At 39.4% G+C, this 24,722-nt stretch overlaps 1 protein-coding gene and 1 long non-coding RNA gene across 5 annotated transcripts in view; one reads left to right on the top strand and one right to left on the bottom strand.

Moving 5' to 3' along the window:
- Window positions 1-21,728, top strand: part of IRAK2 (interleukin 1 receptor associated kinase 2) — a 35,950-nt gene extending 14,222 nt beyond the window's left edge. Inside the window, exons 3-13 of one of the 2 annotated variants that reach the window (XM_038410979.2) lie at window positions 5,184-5,327; window positions 5,780-5,886; window positions 8,994-9,188; window positions 9,581-9,645; window positions 10,303-10,417; window positions 11,386-11,495; window positions 13,571-13,766; window positions 15,137-15,199; window positions 17,197-17,397; window positions 17,543-18,056; window positions 18,676-21,728. In XM_038410979.2, the coding sequence (XP_038266907.1) occupies window positions 5,184-5,327; window positions 5,780-5,886; window positions 8,994-9,188; window positions 9,581-9,645; window positions 10,303-10,417; window positions 11,386-11,495; window positions 13,571-13,766; window positions 15,137-15,199; window positions 17,197-17,397; window positions 17,543-18,056; window positions 18,676-18,800 (1,835 nt within the window). In that variant the 3' untranslated portion in view covers window positions 18,801-21,728. Of the gene's footprint in view, window positions 1-5,183; window positions 5,328-5,779; window positions 5,887-8,993; window positions 9,189-9,580; window positions 9,646-10,302; window positions 10,418-11,385; window positions 11,496-13,570; window positions 13,767-15,136; window positions 15,200-17,196; window positions 17,398-17,542; window positions 18,121-18,324 lie in introns of both variants that reach the window. The other variant, XM_043519796.1, reaches the window with a different exon arrangement.
- On the bottom strand, window positions 8,192-24,688 carry LOC122461191. 3 transcript variants are annotated; one of them, XR_006282988.1, is made up of 5 exons: window positions 24,173-24,688; window positions 15,118-15,196; window positions 14,952-15,014; window positions 13,510-13,635; window positions 8,192-8,758 (listed from the first exon to the last, which is right to left on the bottom strand). It is a non-coding gene; the product is annotated as an uncharacterized LOC122461191 (long non-coding RNA). The 3 variants fall into 3 exon arrangements; XR_006282987.1 differs by lacking the exon at window positions 24,173-24,688 and adding an exon at window positions 19,315-19,437; XR_006282989.1 differs by lacking the exon at window positions 24,173-24,688 and adding an exon at window positions 17,521-17,635.
- Between the last annotated feature and the right edge of the window lie 34 nt (window positions 24,689-24,722).

A 24,722-nucleotide genomic window follows, 5' to 3' on the forward strand; every position in this document is an offset into this window, starting at 1 on the left:
TTCTTATGCTCAGGTTGGCCACCCCAATGTAGTTGAAAGAACAATTTAAAAAAACCCCTAACTTCATGATGCAGGGATTATGCAGTGTTGTAGCCGTGTCAGTTCCAGGATATTACAGACAAGGTGAGGTAATATCTTTTATTGGACCAACTTCTGTTGGTGAGCAGGTATTGTGAAACCCCATAAAACTTGTCGTTTCACATGGTTCTGACACAGCACCAGAGGACATGTAATGGATTTGTCTGAATTTCAGACTGGGTGCTTGGTTTCATTCAAATCTGGAACCGAAGAAAAACTCGGGGTAAAATCCAGGCAGATTAAAACCAAAGAAGATGTGCATCTAAAGTGAATCTGCCTAGTTTTGAAGAACGGTAGGGCCCCATCCTCCTTCCATCCATAGGGCCTTTGGTTTTCATACTTCTCAAGAATACAGATTATAAATGAAACATCCTGTTTCCTAGTTGTTTCAGATACTGCCACTACTAAGTAAAACACAAAGATATTATCTGACTTCAAAATGAAAAAGGCTGTGGTTTGTACTGCTGATACAAACCATCTTTAAGATAAAATAACCTGTTATAATGGTGTGGTAAAATTTCACATTGGTGCTTCCAGGTTTTTTATCAAAAAGAAAACAATTTTCATTTTTAGTAAAATTGGTGCAAGATGCCAGATGGACAAAAAATAATTAAAAGTTGAGATCATCTAGTCCAGGCAGGGCATTTCCAGGTGCATTGTCCATTGCAGTTTTCAATGTCCCATGCAATGGGGTTCCAGCTACTTCCTTGGGAAAATCTTTCACACTCTAATACACCCCGTTGTCAAAGTTTTTCCTGTTAGCCTAAATTTTTCCCTTCTTTTCTTACCTTAATTCCACTCCATTGCTGCTACATATGCCCTTATTTAATTGTATAAAGTAATGACTTCTTTCCCTCAAGGATGCTTTTATCTTTCAGATTTCTGTACACTGATAACTTGTCCACATCTAATGTTCTCTTAACAGTACTCCCATGTTTTGCTCTTTCAGACCTGATTCCCAGTTTCATCCCATATTTGGTGCAGGATCTGTTGGTGCAGTGAGCAAAGGTGTTCCCCAATTCAGCTTTTTTTGTAAATTAGAAGAGCCTCAGGGCTGTTTTAATCTATGTCCAGCAGCCAGGAATAGCTAGAGAGGAGAGGTACCCTAATATGGCCCCTATATCAGGGGCTGTGAGGGGGATGGCAAAAAGCGGCTGTACTGGCTCTTCATCATGTGTGGATTCTCCCTGGGCTACAGAAATTCCTAGGTGGCAAATACTACTGGATTTCTAGTGCCTTTGCACTGGTAGAGCAGCACAAATGGGCTGTAACAGATTAATAAATTGCTCCTTAATTTTTCTTTGTAAATCAATTCTGGCTCTTGATCATTTTTGTTGTTCTCTGAACTGCCTCCAATTTATATTTCTTTCTAGTAATGTGGAACAATGATTTTCTAGTTAGGCTGAATCCATAGAGGATCCCAAACAATGGCTTCTGAAATGAGGAGGGTCAGGGGATTACACCCACGCAAAGATAATATACCCATCCTAACCTGTTCCTATAAATGTAAAGGTAAAAGAAATAAGTGTTCATGGTGTCTAATGTGGGATTTAAACCTTAGGGCTTGGCTACACTGCACTATGCAAACTTGGGACCATTAAATTCACACCAGCAGTGTCTTGTCTCCTCCCCCCCCACACTGAGTTATATTGCAGCACATGCATGCATGCTGCTATTCACAACCCCTTACTCCAAGCGGCAGGGCAGCGTAGGTATGCCCTTAGTCTTCTTGCACACAAAGTGAGAATTGTATCACAGAATCAACAAGCCACCTAAGAACCACAAACATATAGATAACCCTTTCTTGCATCCTGAGTTCTGCTATAAATGAGCTCATCCTTTATGTTCATACTGGCTTTGAAACCACACATTTTCTGGTAGGGTTTGTTTGTTCGTTTTTTCTTGTTGACCAGCTTGTCTACTTCTGCTATGTTAGTCAGCTGTGATTTCCTGTTTTCACCTGCTGAAGTGTGTATTTTGGAAATGGAATGAGATGGAAAATATCACAAGTTGACACCCTGGTCTAGAGAATTGTGGGTTTTTTTTTGTTTTTGTTTTTTTTTAAAAGTGTGACCAAAACCAGAAATAACTTAACGCATAACACTCTCTCAAGGCAAGTTGGATATACCAGGGCGTGGTACATGAGTTTAGCTGTTCCATGCAATCACTTTACAACAATAAGGAACCGCTGAGATACACAATAATTCTCTAAACTTACACTTTACTATTGTGATGCATTCACAGGACAAAGTGAAATAAATAATTGTCAATAAAGGATTGTGGCCCTACTCCTGCTTTCACCAAAAACAAGTGACTTTAATGAGAGCAGGATTTTAGTACCTTTTGAAATTTGGGGCCAAGTTCTTCTCTGTTTCACAGGTGTTAATCTAGAATAAATCCAGTGACTCTTGATTTATGACAATGTAAGAGAAAAATTTTGGCCCTCAGAGGTGTAATTTTCAAGAGCCCCTAAATGACTTAAGAGATTAAGTCTTACTTTCAAAAGTGACTTAGAGCCTGATCCAAAACCCACTGAAGTCAATGGGAGTCTTTCCACTGACCCCAGTGGGCTTTGGATCAGCCTTCTTGGGAATTTAAGAGCTGATGCCTCATTGACAACCAAAGGGACTTCAGCACCTAGATTGCTTAGGTACCCTTGAAATTTTTACCCTGGATCTTTTGCCAGAGTAAATATTAAATAAATCATTTCATGTTCAGTCTGTTAAACCAATATCATCTAATGGGGTTGTTTCCCCTTGAATGTGGTTTGTGAAGAGACTTGTTTAATCTTGGTCTCTTATTTTAAAAAGAATAGCAATGAAGCAGTAGGCAGTGTAATCCAGTAGAGTAATGTCTGGGGGATGGGGGGGAGAAGACCAGGGCCCTCTTCCTGACATCGCTGCTGACTTGCTGTGTGACCTTGGGCACACCACTTCACCTTTCTCTGCCTCCGTTTTCCCCAGTTGTAAAGTAGGGAAAATGACACTGATCCTCTTTTATAAAACATGTTGGGAAGGAAGCTATATAAGAGCAAAGCATTACTATTGTTTTACATGTTTTACCCCCCGAGTGGGTTTCTTTGCACTCACATTTTTGTCAAGTGAGGGGGTGATCCACCCCAAATAATAACAACTATGGGCATGGCATAGTCTCTCTCTCTCTGTACATCAAGATGATGATTTACCCCTGAATCTTACCAGAAAAGTCCCACAGTATTTAATAGGAGGAAAGCAGCAGGATTCTATAGAAATTACTCTCAGATCCCATGAAATTTAATAATAACCTAAAGAAAGAGTCTCATTCTTTAACTATCTTATGGAATTCTAAAATTGGAGAATAATTCTCTATTAAAATCTATACAATGATTCAAAAAGACTACAAAAAAGTTATCATTTTCTATTATGTTCTATAGGACTTATTCCACAGGGACATACTAAGAGATGCAAAAGTTAGTGCTTAGATTCCTTTGTTTTGTTACTACCTTTGCTACTTACTGGCTGTGTGATCTTGGGCATGTACTGAAATTCTGTGCCTCCATTTACTATAAAATGGCTATAACAATACACTACTATCTCAGAGAAGTGCTATGAGGTTTAAGTAATGTACCTAAAGCGTGTTGAGATCCTTGGATGAAAAATGCTATGTCCCATATGATAAGAGCAATATATTATTATTGCTAACTGATCTTTTTAAGTAACAAGTTATGCATGGTGATGACTACGAAATACATTTGTTTCAAAAAGAAAAGGAGTACTTGTGGCACCTTAGAGACTAACAAATTTATTTGAGCATAAGCTTTCGTGAGCTACAGCTCACTTCATCGGGTGCATCCGATGAAGTGAGCTGTAGCTCACGAAAGCTTATGCTCAAATAAATTTGTTAGTCTCTAAGGTGCCACAAGTACTCCTTTTCTTTTTGCGAATACAGACTAACACGGCTGCTACTCTGAAACCTGTCATTATGCAAGGCATTTGTTTCAAACAATCACTTTTTATTTATCCTCAGTAATACTTATTGAGTTTAAATCATGTGGACAAACGCAAAGTAATGCACAGTGGAAAACATAATCCCAACTATACATACAAAATAATGGGATCTAAATTAGCTGTTACACTCAAGAAAGATCTTGAAGTCATTATGAATAGTTCTTTGAAAAATCTGCTCAATGTACAGCGGTAGTCAAAAAGCTCACAATGTTAGGAACCATTAGGAAAGGGATAGATAATAAGACAGATAATATCAGAATGACACAATATAAATCCATGATACACCCATACCTTGAATACTGAGTGTAGTTCTTGTCACTCCGTCTCAAAAAAAGATAATTAGAACTTGAAAAGGTACAAAGAAGGGCAACAAAAATGATTAAGAGTGTGGAACAGCTTCTGTAGGAGGAGAGATTAAATAAACTGGAACCTTTCAGTTTGGAAAAGAGATGACTAAGGGGGGATATGATAAAGTTTATAAAATAGTGAATGGTGTGGATAAAGTGAGTAAGGTAGTGTTATTTACTCCTTCATATAACACAAGAACTAGGGGTAATCCAATGAAATTAATAGGCAGTAGGTTTAAAAAACAAAAAAAGAAATACTTCTTCTCGCAGTGTACAATCAACTTGTGGAACTCATTCCCAGGGGATGTTGTGAAGGCCAAAACTACACCAGGATTCAAACAAGAATTAGATGAATTCTTGAATAGGTCTATCAACATCTATTAGCCAAGATGGTCAGGGATGCAACCCTATGGTCTGGATTTTCATAGCCTCTGATGGCCAGAAGATGTGAGTAGACGAGAGGGCATGGATCATTCAATGTTTGCCTGTTTTGTTCATTCCTTCCAAAGCACCTGGGATTGGCAAGCGTCGGGAGACAGGATACTGGGCTAGATGGACCACTGGGTGACCCATTATGACTGTTCTTATGTTTTTATTTAGTTAATTTAATATGTTACACTCTGACTAAGCATTTTTAATTATAATGTACTAAGGCATTTTTAGGATATTTTGTCTCGGATTAAGATCTCATTTTCTCAGTGTGGCTCTATGGGTTTTTTTGGTTTGTTTTAGTAATCTACATAATTTAATTTTTTTCTTGTTTGTTTTACAGGGTTATCAGTCTCTGATATTACTAATTCTGCCAGAGTACCATTAGAGTCACCTAAACAAGAGAACATACCCTGTTATCCCACAGAAAACAAAAATAAAGCCAAAGAAAATGAGATTGGACCATCACCAGACTTACCAGCACTTAGTAAGTAAAATAACATTAGATATATTTGTTTAACGGTAGAATTAATGTGTAGGTAGGGACGGTTCGCACTCCGAACACAGCATAGATCCACTGTATTATGACGCAAACTCACCCTTTCCTGTGGTTTGCCTTTACTACTGCTTATGTAACAAAGCCCTGAACTTCCTCCTGAGCTGTCTGTTCCTGATGTTTTCCTGGCAAGACCTCCAGTTTTTCTGTCTGTCTGTCTTAAAGAGACTGAGCATTTTATATCCCTGAGCTGGAACTAAAGAGTCCCACCCTGCTAGGGTAAGTCAGAAGTACAAATCTGTACCCTCACACAATGTACCTAGTCCTGATGGGCTGTCAACTGGTTTAGGGGACTTGAAAAACAATCACAGAAACTGAACTATTCATGCTTATAGTATCACAAAAATAATGCATTTCCCCGTCACTATTAATGTAATTTTCAGATCCAGTTTCTGGAGGAATCTCAGACTCACTCCCCTATCCACTACCTCCCCCAGAGGACCTTATGCACTCCCTACAATCAAATCCTCCTCATTCATCAAATGTGAAGGTAAACCCCATAGTTTAAACCTCAATTTTCTGATGACAGTGAAAATTGCCTTTCATGCCATTCTGTGTTCCTTTAATTAAAGGAATTTGTGTGCATCCTTCTACCTGCATAAACTGTACAGTAACTCCTCACTTAACGTTGTAGTTATGTTCCTGAAAAATGCAACTTTAAACAAAATGATGTTAAGCGAATCCAATTTCCCCATAAGAATTAATGTAAATGGGGGGGGGGGAGGTTAGGTTCCAGAGAAATCTTTTTCACAAGACAAAAGACACTCACTCACTCATACAATAAGTTTTAAACAAACAATTTAATACTGGTACACAGTGATGATTGTGAAGCTTGGTTGAGGTGGTGACTTCAGAGGGTGGGATATTTCCCAGGGGATGCCTTACTGCTAAATGATGAATCAGCAATTTGCTGAGCCCTCAAGGGTTAACTCATTGTTAATGTAACCTCACACTCTACAAGGCAGCATGAATGGAGCGAGGGGAGACAGCATGGCAGATGGAGACACACATCCTATGTGTAAGAGAGCGAGATGCGCATTGCTCCTTTAAGTATGCTGACCCCACTCAAGTACGCTGCCTTTTTAAGTTAATCAGCAAGCTGACATGGCAGCTGTTGCCAGGAAGCTCCCTCTGTGCTGAGCCCTGTGGTGTCCCCTCCCCTGTGCTCTATGGAAGATGGGGTATGCGGGATGCAGGAGTAGAGGGGAGGGGGACACCCTGACATTAGCCTCCCTCTTGCTCTCCCCTCTCCCCCACACAGCAAGCAGGAGGCTCTGGAGGGCAGGAGCAGCACATGGCAGTGGGGGGAGGGACAGCTGAACTGCCGGCAATTGATAGCCTGCTGGGTGGCTGCTGCACGGGGAACTTAGAGGGTAGCTGATGGGGGGGGCTTCCAGTCCACCCTGGTTCCAAGCCTCCACCAGCTAGCTGCAACAGGCTGCTCTTCCTGCAAGCAGTGGACAAAGCAGGCGGCTGCCAAACGACATTCTAAGGGAACCTTGCACAACTTTAAATGAGCATGTTTCCTAATTGATCAGCAATGTAACAACGTTAATCGGGACGACTTTAAATGAGAAGTTACTGTATATCTGTTGAAAACATGGTGCCTAATTTCACAAGTTCTTGTTTGAAGAACTTGTACTGACTCTACTGACTTCAGCTGGTTTACTACTGAGAAGAACTATGCTATTCATTCCATTGCATATTACAAAGTCAGGTATGGGAAACGAATCTGGATGGCAACTGATTATGAGAGAATTCCCAATGTGGTTACTGATGCAGAGCAGTAAAGGGTGCTTTTCCCATTGTATTGTGCTGTGATCACACCAGACATAGAAATAAGGGTGGGATATTTATTTTTAGAAGTTTAAAAAAAGTTCCGAAGTGTGGTGGATTTGGGGACTAAAAAAAAAAAAAGTTTAGACTTGAATCAATATTTCCTACTAGATTCTAAAAATTGTGAAGGTTACATTTTAAACCTCTAAACCTCACTGATGATGTCCAATATAACATGATACAAGTGTTCTAGCCAGAGGAGGAGACTGCTGTAAATAAATGCAATGGTTCCAAAGCTCCATTGGGGAGTTAGTGTTTTGCACCTTTGTATTTTGAACAGATTTATCAAGCTCGGGATGTGGAAGCTGCACGCTAATATTTAAGCAATTTTTTCCTTCGTATGTATTGTGATTTATAATATCAAATGGAGCTGTTCATTCAGTAAAAAACAAACACAGGAGTTGCCAAACAGGAACTGATATTGGACTGAAAAAAAATAATTTTGCAGTCAATGCTAGATGCTTCAGAAGTAGGAGTAAAGCTCCTATCAAGCACCTAAATACAATATTTAATGTATAACATGGAGAATATTTTTTCTTGATCCAGCTGATGATCAATTTTGCCTTGAAATATGAGGATTGATGGTTCTTGTAACTTGACTTTTGGGTATGTCTATATATACTGCAACAGAAGACCTGTGGCTGGCTGGGGTCAGTTGACTGGGCTTGAGCTGTGGAGCTATAAAAATGCAGTGTAAACATTCAGGCTCGGAGATCCTCTGAGTGGTGAGGGTCCCAGAGCCTAGGTTCCAGCCCGAGCCCCAATGTCTACACTGCAATTTTATAGCCCCACAAGCCCAAATCAGCTGACTCAGGCCAGCAACAGCTGTGCCATAGATCTTTTATCACAGTGTAGACATACCTTTACTGTCACTCCTGATGGTATTAATTCTTTAAATAAACATTGGATCACTTTAAAAAATCCAACTTGCTAAGCTATTTATTGAGAACAAGCTAAAATAGATGGTTAAAATGATTATTTTATAGCTGTGTGAAACTTTAGCAATGTAACTGAAAACACTCTACAACTGAGCTTACTTACATTTCCTTGTGAACTCTAAAATTGCCCTTTCACAAAAGTCACAACAAGTTTAAGAATGTTTCACTTGGAAATAAGACATTTTTTGAGTGAAGGAGGACCCATTTTTGAGGCAAAGGAGTGAAATTTCTCCCAAAAATGGGCAACATTTCAATCCAAACTAAGCCTTTTTTGTAAGCTAAGTCTGTACCTACAACAAAATTCACATTTTCAACTGTGTTCAATGCAAATTCCCCCATCGTGCAAGATTTCTCACAACATTAAAACTATCAAAACTGAATTGTGAAAAACCTAGGGATTGATCTTGTGGAAGAGCAGTCACAATTTCACACAACCCTTGTTTATTTTGCTATCATGGAAGAGAAACTGTGGAGTAGAAAATGAACTCAGTAGGGATGTCAACACATCACAGACAGGGTTGAGAGGAATCCTGGATGTGAATTTTCTAACTTCAGGGGATATCCATATACGACTCTTATCCTGGAGTCCTAGAAGACATAGGGAGTTTTGCCAATGTTAGAAATACAGGACTAGTTTTTTCAGAGCCTATCCACAATACTAATTGGCCTTGGAACTGTGTTGTAATCAGGTTAGGGGGCAACTGTGCTGTAACTGGGTCCTATCACTTGGCTGTGTTGAAAAGGCCCTTAAAGTCCTTAGAGAGAGAAATCCATTGTTCCAGGGAAATAAACTTGTTGTTTGTTTGTTTTTTTATATTTCTAGCCCTGTGGTTCTTCCAGTCCTCGGCAGGGAACGATTGCTGATCTCCCTAGTGGGAGCCTTTTGTGGACTCAGGGGGAAGTGATAAATGCTACCAATGGTTTCAGTGAGGAGAACAGAATTAATGAAGGTATTTTTGCTGAGGTCTACAAAGGTCAGAGACACAATGCAGTATACATCATTAAAAGGCTCAAAGAGGCAAGTACCTACCCTTCCTCCTTTTCTTCATTTATGTTTGCAGGGGAATCATTTAACATCTAATCATTAACAGTTATCATTTAATACACCACAGACTAGTAATCAGAAATGCTGCATTATGGTATTTTTAGGAGGGGAAATGATGCCTAGTTTAAAGCAAGATCCCACAAACCTTTATGCATGTGAGACCTTTTACTCACGAGTAATTCTTTTGACTTCAGTGGGACTACTAATGTGAATAGTTACCTGCATGCATAATTGTTAGCAGGATAAAGTCTTTAGTTATTTATTTGCTATTCTACATATAAAATGTTTTTTGGTTCTAGTTTAAATTAAGTCAGTGCTTGTGACAGACACTTGATTTTAGTGCATTTTTGTGGTGGTTTTCACAGATGGAATGTATAAGCCAGAATTCAACACAAAGATTCTTTCATACAGAAGTACAGATTTGCTTTCGGTAAGTAGCTATTTGGAAATTGGTTCTGGTAAGTCTGTCTGGGGATTAATAGATCTTTTACAAAATAACAAGAAATAATCTGATTTGTGTTAAGGGCTAAATTTTGCCCTGTAGACACCGCACTGTATTGAGGATGGTGTGGATCTGTACTAGGGTGACCAGATGTCCCCATTTTATAGGGACAGTCCTGATATTCAGGGCTTTGTCTTATATAGGTGCCTATTACCACCCCCTCCCCACATCCTGATTTTTTCACACTAGCTATCTGGTCACTCTAATTTGTACTGACCCAGTAGGAGCTCTGGGAAGCAGCATGCCTCCATTGCTTCCAAAGTTCACCTACTTGCTGGGGGAGTGGAGACAAAGTGCCATTCCTTAAGCAGGTCCAGGGCAGCTCCTTTTTGCAGCTGAGCATCCCCCTCTAATTAGTGTGGAAGTGGATGGCATTATAGCCCCACTTCCTCTCTGCTGCAGTGTGAGCCTTGTGCACTCCTCGTACTCGGCAATGTGCAACAATTGTGATTCTGTTGTGCTCCCAGGGACAGGAGTCAGTACACAGTCTAGTTTATATGTTGTCAGTTTGGTCCAGCACTGGAATTTTAAAATATTTGTTTGTTCTCATTTTACTTGCTAATATTTGTTGATATTTGGCTTCAGGTGTTGTCACATTAACATTTTACAACTAGTGGGTTTCTCACTAGAAAGTGGATATCACTGTCTGATATACCCCTACATGGAAAATGGATCACTTGAAAACAGACTACAGTGTCAAGTAAGCAGAGGATTTGGGTCCTATCGAAGTACTGTATGAAAAGCATTTGTATCTCTTTGAAAAATTTTACTATGTTCTTTGGGTTTTATGTAATATTCCTGCAATTTAGGCAAGATCTATATTCATGTTTTCCAGGAGAATTCAATACATCCTTGCCAGTACTCGAGGGGAGAGAGAATCTCTTCTTTACCTTTCCCACAGGAAGGGTAGCTTCTCTTCTTTCCTTTCCTCCCCCACCATGTGAATCATTAGCAACAGAAAAAAGGAGTATGACCATACATCAGTCACAAGTATTGGAAAGGCTGCAAGTCTTTTTACATACAAATCTGTTTTCTGCCACAAAACAGGTCACCTGTATTGAGAGTTTCTGCCGTGCAGCTTCTGTCTTCAGAAAAAGGAAGCTGTAAAATATGCAGCTATACAACACTATATGCATTAGATTTGGCAATATGTTGCTGAAAAATCAACTACAGTGTTCGGTTGTCAGAGTCGTGTGTTGAAATACAGTATGAAGTCAACTCTTTTAGGGGGAACAGCTTATGAGATGCTCAAATTCATTGTTCGAGCACTATGCAGGGGAACTAGGAGGGCAATGGAAAGGACACTTGTGAATTCTTCAATAGGAACGTAGGACTTACTGAACCAGATTAGATGAGTGTCCTGCCTCCAGCAGTGGGCAATACCTTGTGTTCCAAAGGAAAGTGATCTCTGCCTCATCCGTACCATTGTCGTGTGCAGTGCTGTATGTGGAGGGTGGGAGGATTCCTTCCTGACCCCTGCATAATTGCTTTCTACCCTGAAGCATGAGATTCGTTTATCCCATCTTGCTGCCAGTTAGGTTAGTGAGTGTTTTGCCAATGCCTGTAGTGAGGGAAGGAGAAAGCTTTACAAGCAAGAGACTAACACTGTTTTGTGCTTCTTTCCATAAAAAGAAAAACATACCAACTCTCTTCCTACTTTTCTTCCAGGTTGGTTCTATGCCATTAACCTGGGAGAAACGCGTCACAATTTCTATAGGACTTATCCGAGCCATTCAGTATCTACATAACTTTGGGATTCTGCATGGGAATGTCAAGAGGTAGGGTTGCTAGCTTATCGACATATCTGCAACTCGCTGTCATTCAACTGTTTTCAGAATTTCAAAAAACAGAAATTGCTGAAAGTCTTCAAGTCTGCATATGATCTAGGAATCATTTCCCATACACATCTGCTTCCCATTCTCTTGCTCTTTTTGATGTCTCCCCTTCACATTTCCTTTACCTTTCTTTTTAGTGTGGCAAAAGTATATTCTTCTGAAGTGTTTTCCACCATTCCCTTCCACTTTCCCCCATATGTAAAATTTCAGATATTCCCCATACTATTCAGATTGGAGAGTTGTTTGTTCCCTGAAAATGTCTTAGAGTTGTTCTGTACATGAAAGTTGTACCACTTTAACTATATCTATTGAGTTGAAGTGGTACCACGGTCCAGCCCTCTGGTGTGCATGCAGTTATATCACTATAAAGGTGTTTATACTGGTACAGCTACTCCCATATGGGAAAGGGAATAATATGTATCAGTATAAGGCGCTTTTTTACTGTTGTAACTGTAACCACACAAGGGTTATACTGATTTGGCTATTTTGATTTAAAAAAAAAAAATCTTACTCCTATCAGAAATACTTAAATTAGTATTAAATTTGTGCATAGACCCAGCCTTATTCGTATACAAAATGATGTTAACAGCTCTGCCTTAAAATATACATTCTGTTAGTTCTTTTTAATCTTTGGGTTTCCAAGTTTGATCAGGGTTTAGGAATGCAAGTTCAAGGACAGCTGATTTTTCCTCAGACTACCATAAACTCCTCATTGTGCTCAACCATCTATTTAACTCCACTCTCCAATGTTCTTCTCCCATTGGTGTTAATGGAATCGTAGACTTCCAGGTGAAAAACACCTAAGGGGTGACTTGATCAGTCTATAAGTACCTGCTCAGGGGACAGAAATTTGATGATGGGCTCTTCAATCTAGCAGACAAAGATGTATGAGATTCAAAGGCTTAAAGCTAGACACATTTCAGACTTTTCAGTTTCAGACATTTCAGTACACATTTTTAACAGTGAGGGTAATTAACTGGAAATTCTTACCAAGGGTTGTGTTGATTCTCATCGCAGGCAATCTTTAAATTAAGATTGCATGTTTTTCTAAAAGATATGCTTTAGTACAAACAGGAATTAATTCAGGGAAGTCCATCACCCTGTGTTATCCAGTAGGTCAGGCTCGATCACAATGGTCCCTTCTGGCCTTAGAATCTATTAATCTGTTAGGGCAAAATGTCCATTTGCTTGTGCCCTACAGCATGCAGCCTTTCATGGTATAACCTGTGACTAATGTATGCTTTTTCGGTAATCATCAGAAAAAATGCATTTCCAGTTTTGTCAGGCAATGCTTTTTGTATCCCAATGCAGCTGGAAAGCAGAGTGCTCCTATTCTTTGATGGCGGAAAGGTTTTAAATTAGAGAATTTATCTGGTCTTTTTGCTTTGTTTTATCATGGGGCCATGTCCTGAGGTCCTTACTCAGCTCTGATGAGGCAAAACTCACTTTGAGGTCATTTGGAGTCCATTGTGGTCACAGAATTTGGACTGAGTAAGGACTGAGTAAATGCAGAGAAAAGAACTCAGGATTTCCCTGACACACTGTGATCTTTCCAAAGAATGGGGAAAAAAATAAACAATTTCATGTCTCTTCAACAGAGGAGTTCCCTATAGTCTATAAAACTGTTTAACTCAAAATCAACTGGGCCAAATTAATCCCTGATGACCCATGGTTTTTGAGGAACTTAGACCAGGAATGAAGATGACCCTATAATATTTGCTAACAAACAATAAAATGTATACAACAAAACAACGTAGAATTGGATTAAATGGGAGGAAAACACTGCTATTGTCTGACTTTATTTATTTATTAAAAAACATTCTGGTCTATGATAGCTTTATTGAAGCTTGATTTATATCTCCATTCACTATCCCTTTTCAACATACAAGACTGGAATCTCTAAAAGAGAATTTGCATAAAGAAGCCCTTAAATGTACTTTCTAAAATCACATCTTACCATAAGACTCTACATTCAGGTGTGAATGGATTGATCACTATTAGTATTTGTCTTTATGCAGCTCCAATGTTTTGCTGGATGAAAACTTGACACCAAAACTTGGACATTCAGGTCTCCGACTGCATTCTGTGGAAAAAAAATCAGACTACGCTGTGATGAAAACCAAAGTTTTACAAGCTTCCCTCACTTACCTACCAGAAGATTTTGTCAGGCATGGACAGCTAACGCAAAAAATTGACATCTTTGGTTGTGGAATAGTAAGTTGTCTTTGTTTTTGTTTTGTTTTGTTTTTAATATTAGCCTTTGCTATTACAGTTTGCAGTTATCTGGTTATATTCTGTGCACATAGTTTTTTCTCATATATCTGATCCAGTTTTTCAAACATAAGACACTCAGATCAGCTGGAGATTTAATATCCATTCAATAATAACCAATGCAAGAGAACCAAATTCTTCCCTGAAACACATACATGCGACTCTCATTTAGATCACATAATTCGATGGAATGGCTATTAGAGAAAAACATAGTTACAGTCTACAAGATCTTTTCTGCAGAGTTTAGTGTTTATAAATAGGAACAAAAGGAAGTTAACCATCAGAAAAAACTTCCCAGCTTGTGGTGTATCCAAGTCCTGTGATGCTGGGTCTGGATCCCTGATCTTCCCAAAGATGTTCTTCCTGCTTTTTCGCCCAAGAAACCAATTGATACTCCTTCGTATCAACACACGAAAGGAGAGGAGGAAACTGTGTGTTGAATTTATCTATGATGAATATAGGTTTAGGTAGTGCCTTGTATCTTGTTAGAGAGCCATCCACACGTATTCAAGCTCAGAGTAATCTCAAAGTGTGGTTATAATCAATTCAGTACCATATAGTATTGTTGGGTGCTCATAGCCAGAAAAACCGATATGTGAACATGTTACCACCTTATTCAGTAAAGATGCCAGTTTTGTCTGTGTGCAAGTCATATGTGCTGGCTTAAACTGAATGTTGCAAACATGTTTTTAACCCTGTTCGTCCTCCAAATCCAATACAGTGTGGGTTAGAGTGAGCTGGATTATACTCTGATTTGTGCAACATCTGCACAATTATTACATTCTAGCTGCAAAATCTTTATTATTGGTTTTAGTGGAAGAAGCAGAAAGACCATAGCTTGGTTCTCAGTTCCCTTGTTCAATTTGCACTATTGGACTTTGGAAAAATCATCTTTTGGTTTGAAAACTAAGCAAACATGGTATAGAAGCCACTGAGAGAGAATAAATATGATGGCCTACAATATCATTTTTTTTTAAAAAATCTAGTTGTACTTTAAATTTTCATTTCTGTATAGCATATTGTTACATCTGTTCAGTGAACCCTATAGAACAGAATGATGTCTACTGCCCCTACAGTGTAATATATAAAGATAGGCCCAAGCCACAAAATATGGATTTGGATCTGTACCTGGTTCCAAACACTCTCTCAAAGGTTGTTCAGATCTCGAGTGCTGGTTTGTGCCCACCTTGTCTAAGAATGTAGGAAAAATAGTTTAAAATGCTCTAACAGGTAAATATTCCTTTAGTTACAATGTCCAGTTTTTTTAGAAGAAGCCATCTAAATAAATTCTTACCTATAAAAATGTTCTCTAGGTTTTAGCAGAGATGCTGACAGGCACTAAGGCAATGGATGAAGGAAGAACCCCTATTTATCTGGTAAGGGAAAAGCAAAATAAATGCCACTGGCCTGGTGTAATCCTTGCAAACAGTGCTACTATAATGAAATTAATTTGAATGCAAAATTAAATACAGAGTTTGTTGCATACTGTACTCCTGAGGGAATTCTGCACCACTGCACAGTGCAGAATATGTGCAGAATTCCATGTTTCTCCCACAGAATTGGGGCTGCAGAGTTTCTGGCCGCCACTAGGGGCCAATGGACTCTGCGGAGCCCAGTTCACAGTGAGCAAAGCACCCAGCCTGGCGGGAATGGAGGCTCTGCATGCTTTGGGTACCTGGCTTGATCTTTCTCCCAGGGATGGGAGAGACCCCAGGAGACCCAGCTCTGGGAAAGGGTGAGGAAGGGCAGGGCTGCACCATACCATGTTCCCTGGCAGGACAGTAAAGAAGCTGGAGGGGGAGGGGTGTAAAGGCTCAGGTAGTGCAGGTATCTGGGCTGGGGGCTGCCCCACAGCTGGGCTCTTTGGGGAGGGGGTGCAGTTGTCTGGGCTCTTGGGGTGCCCTAAAGTTAGGGTCTTGGAGAAGGGGAGTGCTGGTGTCTGGGCTTGGGGGGGGTGCCCCGTGGCTGGGCTCTGGGCGGAGGGGAGTGCAGGTGTCTGGACTCTGGGGTAGCCCCATGACTGGACTCTGGGGGAGGAGGGTATGGGTGTCTGGGCTCTGGGGGCCCCACACAGCCCCTTCTAGCACCCCACAACTGGAACTGGGTTGTCATAGGGGTTTCTTTAACTCTGTACTCCAGAGGAATCTTTTTTGTTGTTGTGTGTATTTTGAAATAAATTACCAAAATATTTGAGATCAGAGTGGTTATATTGTGGTGTTTTGACAAAATATGCAGAACTTTAAAATACTGTGGGCAGAATTTTTATTTTTTTTTTTAGCGCAGAATTCCCACAGGAGTAATACTGGCAAATTTATAACTCCTAAAGAGCTGATGCGTAGAAGCAAAACCTTGGTTCTGTTGAAGTCAGTTGCAAAACTCCAGCTCACTTCAATGAGAGCAGAATGAATTCTCCAGTTTTAATATTGCTCCCGATTGAGCAGTATGAGCTGCTGCAACGTCACTAGTGTTTAGATACCCACATATTTAGAGGGAGCAGCTCTGTTTTGAAATTGTAACTATTCATATTCTTGAATCAGAAAGGTGTGCACTGAATAGTGAAACGTAAGTAGAAGGTGAATCATAATGGGCTAATGTACTGTATTTATGGCTAGGTGTACTCACCAGTATTTTGTACACAGACACAACACTGAATGTGTACTTGGAGCTGTGGAAATCACTTTAACAAACCCAAAATAAATTTGGGTCAGTTCGCTTAATTGTGACAAAATGAATGCTCCTTTTTGTGTGAATAAAAACAGATCCTGTTTATTCCCTTGCACATGTGGTACTTTCCTTTTGTGCTGTCATGCCCCTGAAACATTGAGTAAGAGAGGAAGGAAGTGAACCCTCGCCTTGTCATTCAATCCTTTCTAAATGCTTCAGCAACTTTCTAATGGATTTCAAAAGTGAAAAAGATGACGAGTCTCAGTGATAAATTCATTAGCAGAGACAAGAGGTTTCTGATTTGTTGATGTTTAGAAAAGGTAATTAACACACTTAAGCTGCTGTACATTGCATTGATTTTTTTATCACTGGCCTGATAATATTGAGAGGCCTGCCTGGAACTGCTGGAGCCTGGTGTAATGAAGCATTGCCTGCGTGCATACAGACCTCATGAAGCACAGAGTATCAGACTTTGCTGTTAAAACACAGATTTCTACCATTCGAGCTAAAGGAGAATTTCCTTGGGCTTTTATCTTTTGTAAGTCAGTCATTAGGAGGCACTAGTATGCATACACTAGCCAGCACATTACACAGGGTATAGCAAGTACTTGGGTAGTGTCTTAAGTTCTTAAAGGGTTGGATAGGAATGAATAATTTTCTTTGACAAATCATTTTCATCTTAACCAGTATATCTCTTCCTCTTGAACAGAAAGATGTAATTGCTGATGAAATTCAAGCAGCAAAAGGAAGTTCATACTCCAAGCACAAAACCTTTGAAAATCTTGCTGCCAAGGAAATATGTTGTAAATATCTAGACAGGAAGGTGGGACACTTGCCATCAGAAATTGCTGTTCACTTTGCCACTGCCATCTGCCTTTGTCTGCGGAAAAAGAATCTTGACATAGCAGAGGTAAGTATTGTATGCCCTACTTGTCTTACATACCAAGGTCTAAGCCACAGCACCCAAATGTGATTTCATTTTTTTTTTAATGTCCACCAAGGAGAAGGATTTGGACCCTGATTAATTGCTTACCAGATAATGTTGTTCTGAACAGGTGCATGAAATGATGGAAATGGCTGAACATAAAATAAGAGATCACAGCATTCTTGAAGGCAGCACTTTTTCTGGATTCTCCATTAATACCCCAGAAGAAACAGATGATGAGACAGCTAGTTACAATTATGGTTCTTCAGGTGATAGCAATGAGGACAGTGCAACAGCAAGGTCCCTGAAGTGTGCAAATTCATCCCCATCTTTACTAAGAGTCATGCCATCTGAAATGTACAATGGACAGATGTCACAGGTCCCTTGTGAATCGGATGAATTGAGTAGTTTTGTTTGGGATCCTGTGGAGGGTTCTGCATATGGCCCACCTAGCAGTGGCTATACTGATCCAGAAAATGCCACATCCTCATATTCCGGGAGAAATGATGAAATATGTACTGGTGGCTTCCAAGAAAGAAATGTGGCATCCAATGAAAATAAAAACACTTTGGAAATGGTATCTCCTGCAAAAAGAATGGTTTCTTCAAACAATGCAAACCTTGACCCTTCATGTTCTTCACAAGGTAAATCTAAGTATTTTTGGGGAGTGAAAGGCTGAGTTCAGATCATTCAATATGTGACCATTAAATTATCAGGTTTCAGAGTAGCAGCCGTGTTAGTCTGTATTCGCAAAAAGAAAAGGAGTACCCGTGGCACCTTAGAGACTAACAAATTTATTAGAGCATAAGCTTTCGTGAGCTATGAAGTGAGCTGTAGCTCACGAAAGCTTATGCTCTAATAAATTTGTTAGTCTCTAAGGTGCCACGGGTACTCCTTTTCTTTTTTCATTAAATTATCATGACACAATGTCTCCAATTGTGTTACCATGACCACAATATTTATATAAGGTGCTTAGCTACTATGGTGATAGGCAAAATATAAATGCCTACACAGACAGATCACTCCTGCAGTCTTTGAAAAAACTTCCTTTTATACATTTCAGCATATTTTGTCTCCTTGGTTATTATGTTACCAATTAATTTATAGAGCAATTAAAATCTAGTTTTTCAATTTAATTTCTTGTTTAGAAGTCAAATTTAAGTGATTTAGAATTGTTTCCCCTCTCCCAAATTATATGTAATATCAGTGTGTTAGCCACAGATGGATTTTTGCTAAATATTTGGACCTTTTTCCCCCCCACAGGATTAGCCAAAGAAACCTTCTGGGAAATAAAGATCAATGATAAAAAAAAGAAGCTTATGGAAAATATTTTACTATATGAAGAAGAAAAGTTAAACAGCTCTGAACTCTTTGAGTCTCAAATATGACTGAATTATCAGGAATGCCGTCTTGGAAGAAGAAATTGGGAATCTTTTTCCGGTAGCAAGATGGTAAAAACTAAATCACATACTTCTTGTAAGGTTAAGTAGGCTATTTTCAACAGACATGTTAACTTTCTTTGGAGAAAAAGAATAGCCACATCTCGGGTGATTCCAAAAGAACATCTGCTACAGTGTAGATTAAAGCAGAATGCAACTTTTATGATCGTAAAATTAGCATTGACCTCTTTCTCCTTGCCTTACTATGCTGAAAAAAATTAACATTGGCAAACTGAGACAATTGCTTGAATTTGCTTAGGGCAAGCTCTGTTTTGCACTGCACTTCACAAAGCATTTGTGTACAGTATATTTCTTTTATGAAAAATTAGGATCCTGCACACTATACAGCAGGCATTCATTACATACTATTTGGCAGTACTCTGTAATATCCGTTGCATCTAGCATACACAGGGTGATCAATGAACTTTTCATTTTTTTCAAAACAAAGTAACTAAAAATGTACCTAGTTTCATATAATCTTATTCCACGTTCTTGCTTGCACTCCATATCCTAGATGATGTGGTGGGTGTTTGTTTTTTAAGGAAAGTTCTCTGTTGAATTCCGTATGATTTCATTTCCAGCTGCATTGCATTGAAAACAGATGTTTGGACAATTTTAGATGTCGCTGATGGTATGCTCTGGAACTGTACATATGAACATGTAGTATCAAAAACTACACTGAGAGATTGTGTACACTGACTCCCACTGTAGCCTTGAGAGAGTCATTTAATCTCTCAGTGCCTTAACCCTATTTTGCAGATTAGAAAATTAATACCTCACTAGGCTGTTTTGACAGTTGTGTAGCATTTTACAAACGTTAGTTAAGTGCTATTAACGTGGTTACTTGTTTCATACTGTAGCTTTGGTTGTAAATGTATATTTTGGATTTTGATATAATTCAATATTTTAATTTAAAACCTATTTAATTTTTTATGCGACACTTGAATTTGGATTTGTAAAGGGTCTGACGCAATGATTAAAACAATCAACTAAAGATTAATTAGTTAAAGGGCTGGATCTTGCAGCCTTTATTCACTTGAGTAGTCCTAGTGAAGTAGCTGATTTCAGTGTGCCTGATCAAGAGCTGCAGAATTAGGCCCAGTGTTTGTGATCACTCTGAAGAGGAAAAATGCTAAATATTATAATAGAAAGCATGGATGCTACTCCTGTTTATTTTCAAGAGGAAACCTCCTCAAGAACATGAGTGCCAGTCTTACTCCTTTTTTCTTTACCTTGTAATAGAGTCCTCTAATCCAGCATAAGGAAATAAAACTTCATAATAGGAAAAAAGGACCTTCAGAATCGTATAGCTCAGCTTTCTGCTGTGATTAAACCTCTAATATATACTTGAGGAAAATTCCTATTACAGTTTGAGCAAGCAAGGAATGCAGGATTGGGCTTTGTATGTGATTCTTCCCTTTGGCATTATGGAAAGGTGTAATTTTCTTAGATATACAATAAGGCCTTCACATTAAAGTCCCTTGAATAAGGACCTAGTTCTATGAAGACTTCTACACCTACCTAGCCAACTGCCAATGGTAGGAGGAACTGTGGTAGACTATATATCTAAAAAACCCAAATATTGCCTTTGTCCAAATACTGCCTTACCAAAGTGTGGCAAGGCCAACTGTCAACTTGCATGATCTGCCCGAATCTACTACCTTTCATCTGCCTAGGGTGTTGTGTATGTTTTCTTTGGTCTTTTTATTGTGCAAGGCCTCATTCTTGCATTAGTAGCTGATTTCAGTGGGTGTCCGTTCAGGCACAGCAGTCCATCCACACATTTAAGAACATCAGAGTGGCCATACTGGGTGAGACCAAAGGTCCATCTAGCTCAGTATCTTGTCTTCCAACAATGGCCAATGCCAGATATCCCACAGGGAATGAATAGGTAATCATAAAGTGATTCATCCACTGTTGCTCATTCTCAGCTTCTGGCAAACGGAGGCTAGGGCCACCATCCCTGCCCATTCTGGCTAATTGCCATTGATGGACCTATTCTCCATGAACTTATCTAGTTCTTTTTTTGAACCCTGCTATAGTCTTGGCCTTCACAACATCCTCTGGCCAAGTTCCATAGACTGACTGTGTGTTGTGTGGAAAAAGTACTTCCTTTGGTTTTCAAATTGCTGCCTATTACTTTCATTTGGTGACCCCTAGCTCTTGTATTATGAGGAGTAAATAACACTTCCTTCTTTACTTTCTCCACGCCAGTCATGATTTTATACACTTCAATTCTTAGTCCTACCTCCTTAGTCATTTCTTTTCCAAGCTGAAAAGTCCCTGTCTTATTAATCTCTCCTCATACGGAAGCCATTCCATACCCCTAATCATTTTTGTTGCCCTTTTCTGAACTTTTTTCAATATATCTTTTTTGAGATGAAGCAACCATATCTGCAAACGGTATTCAAGATGTACCATGGATTTATATAGAGGCAATATATTTTCCGTCTTATTATCTATCCCTTTCTTAATGATTCCCAACATTCTGTTTGCTTTTTTGACTACTGCTGCACATTGTGTGGATGTTTTCAGAGAACTATCCATAGTGACTCCAAGATCTTTCTTGAGTGGTAACAACTTATTTAGACCCATTACCCAGTGCAGTATCAAGACTTAAGTTTTTTGGGGCAAGGATCACGCCTTCTATTTGTACAGTGCCTAGCACACTGTGGGCACTATCAGAAGCAAATAAGTATAATTTAACTTATCCTTTCAATGTCACAATCTTATACCAGGTCCTCAGGTGGATACCTACACTAGTAATTGACTTGTAAGTTAACTGACTATAAGTGCCTAATCAACTTACTAATATCCATAAATATATTTTCTAGATGTTTTCTGGTATTAAATGTATTGCTGGTTTAAAAATACAAAGAAAAATAATTTGTGGACTTCTTTTTATAAATGAGTGTTTATTTTAAGATACTAACTGTTCTTAAGTAATATAACCTGGATGACCTATTATTTTATACCTTGCGGTATACATTGTTATGTAACTTGCTTAGTGTAATGTACACTGGAATTTTATTAAAATCTATATATTTTGAATATACTTGTGAATAAACTTTGGGGGGAAAACCCTTTCTGTAAGTCCTGCCTTTACAAGATGTATAGGACAGCAAAAATTGTTCCAAACAACCTTTTTTGGCAACTTCCTGTCTTCAGAGAGCAGCTCAAAGTATCCCCACCTGTACAGAGTGCAATTATTATTTGTTTTGTTGTAACAGTTGGGGGCCCCAGTCATAGATCAGAATTTCATTTTGCTAAGTGCTTCATCCTCTTTAGAAGGCCCTTCTCTGTTAAGCAGTTGATTTTTTTGTTGATCCTTTGAGCAGTCACTTAAGAGAGATTTCACTCTATAGCAATCTTGGCTCAGTCTTAGGACATAATTAGTTTATTTAGTTACCAAATTTATATTTACTTCTCATAGCTTAGCTATCGGTGTGTGTGCTGTATGCATATGGAGTTGTAGCCCAAATTGAAAGGAAAGACTATGAAATGTACTAAATTTTGACACAATTGCTCCTTCATGGTGAATGTCACAGGCAGGTCCCACAATACAAATGGAAAATAACAGTGATGATTTCTGAATTAATGTCATATAGCTAAGGACATTGCAAGGGTGCAATGAAATGGAACACTGGGACTGAGCATCATTCTATGCCAGTGGTTCTCAACCTTTCCAGACTACTGTACCCCTTTCAGGAGTCTTGTATACCTCCAAGTTTCACCTCACTTAAAAACTACTTGCTTACAAAATCAGATATAAAAATAGGAAGTATCACAGCACACTATTACTGAAAAATTGTTTACTTTCTCATTTTGTCTGTATGAAATCTTAGTTTGTACTGACTTCACTAGTACTTTTTATGTAGCCCGTTGTAAAACTAGAAAAGGTCTAGAGATGTGTTGATGGACCTCCTCAAAGGCCTCTGCATACCCCCCGAGGACACATACCCCTGGTTGAGAACCACTGTTCTGTGCTAATGACTGGTGATGACGTTAAAAATACATGGACATAGTAGCCTAATTTCAGTCTCTTGTCAGTATAATATAAAGCTGAAAGTAAATGTAGATGTCAGGTTGAAGTAGCATTTCCAGTGATTAAGCTAGGAGAGCATTTAAATATGTAATCTATGAAGAAAGTATTACTGGCCAGCTTTCCAAAGATGATGATGGTGGTTCTAACAGACTCACTCACACATTTTTTCTGGTCTTATAGTAGACTATTTTATCTGCTCTCTGTATACAAACATTTTGCATCTTAAAATGAAACTTTAGTGTTACACAACTTATATCTGACAAAATTAGCTATATTTTTTTTTTACTGGGCAGTGGGGAAAGGGGTGCATATTCTACAAACTGACATTTACTAAGAATCAAACTGATCCTTTCCTGGCTCCACTTTGCATTAGATATTATACAAACACCATCATTTATTTTAGTAACTAGTAACAACTGAAACACATTATAACACATCTTACACTAATGTGAGAATACACAGAAATGAAGATGAAATATGTCATTATTAAACAAAATATTCTATTGATGGCTATTAGCAAACTAAACATTTAGGACGTGGTACTGCAGAGAGTACACATGTAAAATTCCCACTGAAGTCAAAAGGAATTTTATCTGCTTAAGGATTTCAAGATCTATCCTTAAATAGTGCATTTTTAAGGAGAGGAAATAACTACAGTATCTTTAAAGGGGAAAATAGTGGCAGTAAATGACACATTGCTTCTCAATTCTGCTATTCTTTGATAAATTTTATGGAATACGGTGTTTTTTTATATACTGCTTCCCACCCATCCACCCCTACACCCAGCTGGCTGGAGAACCTTGTCAGCTGTAGCTGGCAATGAAAAATTTTGCTCAAAACCAAAAAAAGTGTGACAGTGTGTGTAATGGGCAGAATGAAGAAAAAAAAGATAAAAGTGGGAGCGAGAAGAAGAGGTAATGGAATGACGGACTAGCAGAGCAAACCAATTATAAAGAATCTGCAAAGACTGTAAAAGCTATAGCCCATGCTGAAAATATATCACTTATTGTGTATGTTATACTGTACATCATTCTGACAAGCGGATGCTTCGGTGACTATAAAAATATTTTTGCAGCTTCTGAGAAGATCAGGTATTTTCTTAGTGACACAGTATATTTTGCTTTGCCTGTATTATTTTGTAATAAGGTATTAAATCACCAAGAATTAGTTTATCACTACAGCACTCACAAAACCACATCTCCAAAACCTGACCCCAGAAACTTTATAATTCCACAAAGTCACACGATCGGGCTCAAGCCTGTAACTATCCTCCCACCTGTAAATAGCCAGGGTAAAGTGTTAGCTCCAAAGAGTTAAATGAGCCATGGGGGAGACATCCAATCCAGGGAGGAATTCTGACAGGCGGCCTCTGCCCCAGCGCCTGCTGGGCAGTGCTTTCCCCATAGCTTTCGTCCCAGTTTTCGCCTCAGTCCCACTGAACATTTTTTAAAAGCCACGTGTTTGTTTATAATTCAATAGGAAATTGCACACCGCCCGCAGAGGATCTTGCAAAACCCTCCCTCTCCCTGGGAACATTCTGAGCCACGCTCGCTCTCCGTGAGTGCTAGGAGGAGGTGTCCAGTTGCGGGCTGGGGACGCCCCCCCGCTTTTTTGAGGCACACCCCTCGATCCCGCAGGGGGGAAAGAGCAGCGAGCTTCCACCGGCCACGCGCGCACGCAGGCCCTTGGCGGGCTCCAGTCGCTGCCGTGGCGCAGCTTGCGCCGCACGTGGCACCGCCGCGCGCCCGCCACCTGCTCTCCCGCGCCGACCCAGCCTGCCCTGCCGCCAGCCGGTAATAGACCCGCCCCTCCCGGACCGCGCCCCT

The sequence above is a fragment of the Dermochelys coriacea genome, chromosome 7, assembly GCF_009764565.3.
Source record: "Dermochelys coriacea isolate rDerCor1 chromosome 7, rDerCor1.pri.v4, whole genome shotgun sequence".
NCBI lineage: Eukaryota > Metazoa > Chordata > Testudines > Dermochelyidae > Dermochelys > Dermochelys coriacea.